Source organism: Pinus tabuliformis, chromosome 9, assembly GCF_031772625.1.
Source record: "Pinus tabuliformis cultivar Carrire ecotype Pingquan chromosome 9, CPIR1, whole genome shotgun sequence".
NCBI classification, from domain to species: domain Eukaryota; kingdom Viridiplantae; phylum Streptophyta; class Pinopsida; order Pinales; family Pinaceae; genus Pinus; species Pinus tabuliformis.
Window position 1 is genome coordinate 212,276,653 of NC_142307.1, and position 7,241 is coordinate 212,283,893.

At 38.0% G+C, this 7,241-nt stretch overlaps 2 protein-coding genes across 3 annotated transcripts; both read left to right on the top strand.

The window, feature by feature from the left end:
* Positions 1 to 504: 504 nt before the first annotated feature.
* On the top strand, positions 505 to 2,159 carry LOC149147902 (GDSL esterase/lipase At4g10955-like). 2 transcript variants are annotated; one of them, XM_089440519.1, is made up of 2 exons: positions 505 to 819; positions 910 to 2,159. In XM_089440519.1, exons 1-2 carry the CDS (start codon positions 758 to 760, stop codon positions 1,871 to 1,873), a joined length of 1,026 nt encoding a protein of 341 aa, XP_089296645.1. In that variant the 5' UTR covers positions 505 to 757; the 3' UTR covers positions 1,874 to 2,159. The 2 variants fall into 2 exon arrangements, with proteins under 2 accessions (XP_089296645.1, XP_089296644.1); XM_089440518.1 differs by having other exon boundaries at positions 509 to 819; positions 892 to 2,159.
* A 3,138-nt stretch (positions 2,160 to 5,297) lies between these two features.
* LOC149147903 (uncharacterized) lies at positions 5,298 to 6,253 on the top strand (the record flags this gene model as incomplete). Its single annotated transcript, XM_089440731.1, has 1 exon — positions 5,298 to 6,253. A coding segment is annotated over one exon (894 nt), but the record flags the coding sequence as incomplete, so codon positions are not given.
* Positions 6,254 to 7,241: the final 988 nt, after the last annotated feature.

Genomic DNA, 7,241 nt, shown 5'->3' on the forward strand with positions numbered 1-7,241 from the left:
ACCAGCTTAGTAAATTCCGTAAAATTAAAGATGATTATGGTTATTATTAATTATTGGAATTGTTTTTAGTGTGATTTTTTGGAAGTTTTTTAGTGAATTTTTGGTATATTTTTCCGGATTAATTTTTTTAAAATTTTGTCAAATTCATTAAAATCACAAGATTGAAAAGTAAATCCTAGACAATAAAAGTACTCTAAAATTTTTTAATATTATTAAATTTAACTATACAATCAAAAAATTATTCTAAATAATACAAATCAAAATTTCATTTCAAATTTTCTCACCCATTCTAACAACTCCAAAAATGAAAAGATGATGGAGGGTGATCATTAGATATATCAACGAGCTTTAAATGATAAGATCTCCCGCCAATTCCAACAACTCCAAAAAATGAAAAGATGATGGATGGTGATCATTAATTATATCAACGAGCTTTAAATGATACGATCCTGTTACCAGTGGAGATTCCCATGCAATTAAAATGTCTTCCAACCTCTTCATACGGGTTGCATTGATAGGCCGTTCCTCATCGAGATTGATGGTTAAGATCTTTGCACTCTGTAAGAAAACATATTCATACGGGTTGCATTGATAGGCCGTTCCTCATCGAGATTGATGGTTAAGATCTTTGCACTCTGTTAGAAAACATAGATTGTTAGGGTAAATCACCATTACTTTGAAGAAAGAGGTCAATAATCGCGAGCGAGTTATGCCATAGGGCCAGAGTATTCTCTCAGTTGATCCGGGGGCGAAGAAAATGGCGAGCGAGCGCGAGATCTTCGAGCTTTCAGGGCCTCGCCATCTCACTACTATCGACTGGTAACAACATTCACACGAACGATTTCAATCAATATTAAGTTTGATTTATTCACTCCTATTATTAAAATGCAGGTCGGATTCGAATCACAGGCGATGCATAGCTGCCAGTCTGGTGCAGGGTGTGTACATCCTGGAACGAGATCGGCAGGACCGCGGGTTCGGCCGCGATGCTTTGGCCGAGAAGTGGTGGAGCTTCTTCAACTTCAAGCTTCTTCACCCGCTGGTCGACCTAACTGAGGGTGGCTGTGTTTTCGGCGCCGTATACAAGTGGAGCAAGAAGGCGGCGGGCTTCCAGTTCCGGCCGCCGGGCGCGCCCAAGATCGTGGTGGCCTTTAGAGGAACGATTACCAAACCGGGTTCCTTCGCCGGAGACCTAAGGCTGGATCTCCAGATCCTCAGAAACGGACTCCACACGACTGCCCGGTTCCGGACGGCATTCGACGCGGTGAAGAAATACGTTTGCGATCGCGGGCGGGAGAACGTGTGGATCGCCGGGCATTCCCTCGGGGCGGCCATGGCAATGCTCGCGGGCAGGCGGATGGCGGAGGAGGGGCATTTCCTGGAAGCCCATCTCTTCAATCCGCCCTTCGTGTCGGCTCCGGTGGACAGAATAAGGGACAAAAAGGTCAAGCGCGGTCTCCACATCGCAACCACCCTGGTGGCTGCCGGGCTGGCCTTGGCGCTCAAGGACAAGCGCAGCCTCTCAGAGTCTCACAACGCCTTCTTCGCCCTGCGCCCGTGGGTTCCCTGCCTCTATGTCAATCCGAGGGACGATTTCTGTTCAGGTTATGTGGGGTATTTCGGCAACCACCAGATGATGCAGCAAATCGGCGCCGGAAGCATTGCGAGCTTCGCGGCGCGTCATTCGATCAGTGATTGCGTTATGTCCGCGTTTGGGGTGGAGTCGAAGGCGCTGCATCTCATTCCCTCCGCGAGGCTTGCGGTCAGTTTGGTCCCGGCGCCGGATCTCAGGAGCGCACACGGGATCCATCAATGGTGGGCGCCGGATCTCAGAATCCGGTGCAGTGAATGCAGGATTCCAGAAGGATTTTAGCAGGGCCAATTGCGATCGCAATTAATGTAATTCCTATCCGAATATAGCTTGGTAGTTGGTAGCTTGGTAGTTGGTAGTGTAAAACATAAGCGAAATAGAGTGAACTCAATTTCGAACTGGGGTGCTTCAATCTAATTGTCTGGCTTGACTACCATTTTAGCCATGTCAAGCGATGTGCCAACACCACCGAGCTTTTTTATTCTTAATTGCTTTCGGTAATGGATGAAAATAGTTGCTTTTGTAATGGATGGAATTTTATATGAATTTTTTTGGGGCTTTCAGTTTTTCTCTTATGCACTCCCCTATTTTTGTTGTACAGCTAACTTTCAACTTTCACCATTTGCATTGCACCACAAGAACACAATTATGACCTAAAATCAGCTTTTACAAGTAATGCTCTTATTACCGAGTATCGACTTATGCTTGCAAGTTGCAACAAGCTAAATGCTTTATCCAATGTTCAATTCTACTTTGGCTTCAAAACTCCTTATCCACTCTGTTTCTGTATAAAATTGTGTGAGTAATTCAACTTCAAATACGAAAACTCCAAACCTCTGTCTCTACTCCAAACCCCTGTCTTTTCTACTTGTACATAACTCCAAACCCCTGTCTTTTCTACTTTACATATTGTTCTTGTTTGTTACTTGTATTTATTGTTCTGGTTTGTTACTTCTACTTGCAATGCAATTCTACTTGCAAAGCAATTCCAAACACTGTTACTTTACTTCTTACTTTTACTTGCAAAGCGAAACACTGTTACTTTATTTCTACTTGCAAAGCGATTCCAAACACTGTTACTTATATATATTGTTCTGATTTGTTACTTGTACTTATTTGTTACTTCTACTTGGAAAGCGATTCCAAACACCAAAACTTCAAGGGTGTTCGGAGTACACACTTCGTTTTGATTTTGGGTAATATGACTAGATTACCAGTACAGTGCCTGAAATTTATGATTGAGGATACACACTATTGTCTTTGACATTTCATCTTCATTAGCAGTTCGATTATATTTCATACTGACCTGATATAATTCAGAGCGTGAACATACAATGATACGGACCTCAAGTGCTATTCAAATTTAGTTAGTCTGGGGAGGGTTACCATTAGCTTGGACTGGAATTTGGTCTTTATCTTGATCACTCATCAAGTTAACAACATCAGGCTTTCTAAAATCATGGCTAGTAGATGTAAAACAGCTTTCTTCCTTGAAATGGTTGCCATTCAATGTAGATTTCAATCCCAACATTAAAATCACAATGTTTTCATCCCGTAACCAAAAAAATTCCAATTGGGCTTTTTACTTTGAATTCTGTAATGAATCTAAATGTGATAACACAGCAAAAGTTTTCCTTTATACCCTGTTTTCAATGAAGATTTCAATCCCAACATTAAAATCACAATGTTTTCATCACTTAACCAAAAAAATTCCAATTGAGCTTTTTATTTTGAATTCTGTAATGAATCTAAATGTAATAAAACAACAAAAATTTCCCTTTATACCCGGTTTTAAATGTTCTTTGATCCCGCTCTATCTACAGTAATGCCAACAATCAATTTTCATAAATATTAAAAAAAAAACAATTCCGTTTTGTTCTGGTGAACGGGAGTGATATTGCTGCCTCTTATGTAAAATGTTGACAATTCTCGAGTAATCGTCCACTTCAAAGGAATATGATCCTTAGAATATTGGGGTGGGGATGTGGAGTAGGAAGGTTTATGGATATTTCGGGTATAAAAAGACATAAGCAGGTATTTGGGTTTGTAGTTATTGGGGTGGGGATGTGGAGTAGGGATGTTTATAGGTATCGGGGGTAAAAAAGGACATATAGTAGGTGTTGGGGCTGTAGGTATTGGGGTGGGGATGTGGAGTAGGGAGGTTTGTAGGTATTGGGGTGGGGATGTGGAGTAGGGAGGTTTGTAAATATTTGGGGGCATAAAAAGATACATGGTAGGAATTGCAGTTGTAGTTATTGGAGTGGGGGTGTGGAGTGGAATGATTTATACTTGTTGGGGCGTATATTAAAAACAACTTTGGTGTGGTGGCTTAAATACAATCTATTTTAATATTAATTTGAGTGGGCAATATTTATTTTAATATTAATTTGAGTGGATAATATTAACTTGAGTGGGCTTAATGGTTAAGAGCATATGTTTCATCTAATCGGTTACAAGTTCAAAATCAGAGGGGTTCGCTTAAATACAATCTATTTTAATATTAATTTGAGTGGGCAATATTAACTTGAGTGGGCTTAATGGTTAAGAGCATATATTTCATCTACTCAGTTACAGGTTCAAAATCAGAGGAGTTCTAATCTATGCCTTCATAGACTTAGCAGTCAAATCGCTCTTCCGAAATGGGTCCCTTATCCCACAAACAAGGGGGTCTCATATACTAATTTGGTGTTCGGCTTGGCCGTGACTTTAAAATTGGATAATAATAATAATATTACATTTTCTGGGCAATTGAAGAAAGTCCTTTGCTGTAAGGCTTACACAATTCAATAATAACCGTCTTTAATTAAAATTGGATAATAATAATAATACATTTTCCGGGCAATTGAAGAAAGTACCTTGCTTTAAGGCTTACACAATCCAATAATAACAGTCTTTAATTAAAATTGGATAATAATAATAATAATAATAATATTACTTTGTCCCGGCAATTGAAGAAAGTCCCTTACTATAAGGCTTACACAATCCAATGATAATAGTCTTTAATAATAATATTACATTTTCCGGGCAATTGAAGAAAGTGCCTTGCTGTAATGCTTACACAATCCAATGATAACAGCCTTTCACTGCCTAACTGCTCAGAAAAAATTTAAAAATTCTCTTTCCACTAGGAACAAGATGTTTTTCTCCAAATCCTACTGCAAATGGGCAAAATCGTGCGAATAAACATTCTACAGTCGTATAGACAAATGAAAATGTTCCAGGAGATGCAATTAATCAATGAAATTGTTCTAAGAGATGCAATTAATCGTGCGAATAAACATTCTACAGTCGTACAGACAAATGAAATTGTTCCACGAGATGAATTGCAGAAACGCAAAGTTGTTGCACTGAATACCCCAAATTGTTATCTCACATATGTTCACTGTTGTTCCATGCTTTTCTTTAAAAAAAATGTATGTATATATATAAATAAAACACTCAGATCAATCCTAGAAATCAAGCAAGTGAAATATTAGTCTGCCTATTGTTGGTCTAAATCAATCAATCCAAATTTCATTTAATCGTGTGTCAGTGAAGAGTGGCAGGCTGAATAAAAAGTTTATCATTCTGAATCGAAGTTAAGAGTACGAAATAAACAAATTTGAATTTAGCCCTGAACATATGATGTTGATTACCCTTCGATTCATAGAGTTTTCATGTCATCTCCATGCTTCCTCGTCCTGTTTATTAATCCTTTTTAACTTTCTCATGCAGGTTTGATTGGGGCCAGAGTATCCAAAGAAAAGCAGAGAGAATCCTAGAACTTCTTAACCAAAAGAAACTGCTGAAAGAAGAGCGCGATCGCGCTCGGAGAGTTTCGCGTGGAATAACGGGATCCGGAAGCTTTTCTTCAAGAGCAGCCTCTTCACCTGCTTTTGAAAGTTTCGAATCAACTTTCAATGATATACCAGAGGGAGCATCACATGAAGAGGGACTTAACGAGACTACACAAATGAAAACCAAGAAGTATGATATATCAAAGGATGAGGGGGCATCATATGAAGAGGAAGTTAATGAGACTACACGAATGAAAACCAAGAACTATGAGAATGACATCAAAATATATTCAAAGGGATATTCTAGCCCTGGAATTTCAACCAACATTACTGGTCAAGATGAAGAGTTAAGTTCTGGCAAAGTATATACAAACAATATTGGCCCAACATCTGATCATGTGGGAAGTTCTGAAACTAAAAATATTAATAATCCATATCATTCCAACACTGAATGGCAACCATTTCAAGGAAGAAAGTTGTTTACATCTACTAGCCATGATTTTAGAAAGCCTGATGTTGTTAACTTGATGAGTGATCAAGATAAGGACCAAATTCCAGTCCAAGCTAATGGTAACCCTCCCCAGACTAATACTTCTGATAGATTTCATGCATATGGTTATAGGCTTCAAAGTGAGTTCTCTGTGAATTGCAGCAAAGGTAAGCAGGATAGTAGCCCCACAGCTTGTAGTGGCAGTGAAATTGATCCATTTGATGATAGTGATAATGACACAGCAACTCAATGTTTGCTACCAGACAAACATAAAAGGTGTCCAACTAGTATTTGGGATTTTCATGATTCTGCTGGCTTAGCAATCAAGATCTAGTGCTCCTTTACAATATAAAACAAAAATGTATATGCTGCCTACAATAATTGTTAATATATCAGTATGTATTTTGCTTCTGCTCTATCTTTCATCTTTAGATTATCCAAATATTTGTATGCTTGACCAATGCTTGCTCTATCTTTCATCTTTAGATTATCCAAATGTTTGTCATCCAAATGTTTGTATGCTTGACCAATGCTTGTAAATTTTATGTGCTTAACCTAATGGTTTGTTCGCTGTTCGTCTCAGTAAAGATCTTTCTGATAAAGATACATATTGTTTTCCCTTTCTTTCTTTGGAATGAATTGAAAATTTAAATCATGATTCATTTTTTAATTATTATCAAATTTGTTTATTTCTTTATATACTTTTCAAGCATTTTCTGTTAATTGATTTGATACATCCCAAAAGTTTGACAAAAATGCCCATCGCTGGCTAGCATTTTCTGTTAATTGACTTGGTACATTCCAAAAGTTTGACAGAAATGCCTATCGCTGGCTAACATTTTCCAGCTAATTGACTTAGCACATTCCAAAAAGTTTGACAAAAATGCCCATCGCTAGAGTGTACATTCTTTGCATGTAGTATCATTGCAAAACTCTATGATACCATCTTAATTCCAGTCTTAGCACTTTAAACCTTTTCATACCATTTTCATTACATCCCACCATTTTCATTACATTTGTATCGCTTTAAACATTACATCCACAGATAAACTCCATTAACATCACCTGTCTTAATATTAATAAGTTGCCACAGATATTATTCCATTAGCATCACCCATCTTAATATTCATAAGTTGCAACATGAATATGTAGGGTAAAGTTGTAAGTTTGTTTGTGGAGTAGGCAAATTAATATCAATGAAGTTGTTGACACCTCATCTAGATTGGGTTTATGGTAAATAGTTTCAATTATGTTTTAGAAAAAAAGCTAGATTTGTATTATTGTAAATTTGTAAATAGTTTTAATTACGCCGTAAGGCGTTCCCTCTGAGAAAGACATCCCTAAAATGTGACGTGTGCGATCCTGAGCCATTGATTATGTGTGT

What these genes read in the sequence shown, in the direction of transcription:
- LOC149147902 (XM_089440518.1), top strand. Translation starts at nt 758, where the DNA reads ATGGCGAGCGAGCGCGAGATCTTCGAGCTTTCAGGGCCTCGCCATCTC. An exon ending in CATCTCACTACTATCGACTG is followed by an intron (nt 820 to 891) that starts GTAACAACATTC and finishes ATTAAAATGCAG; the next exon opens with GTCGGATTCGAATCACAGGC.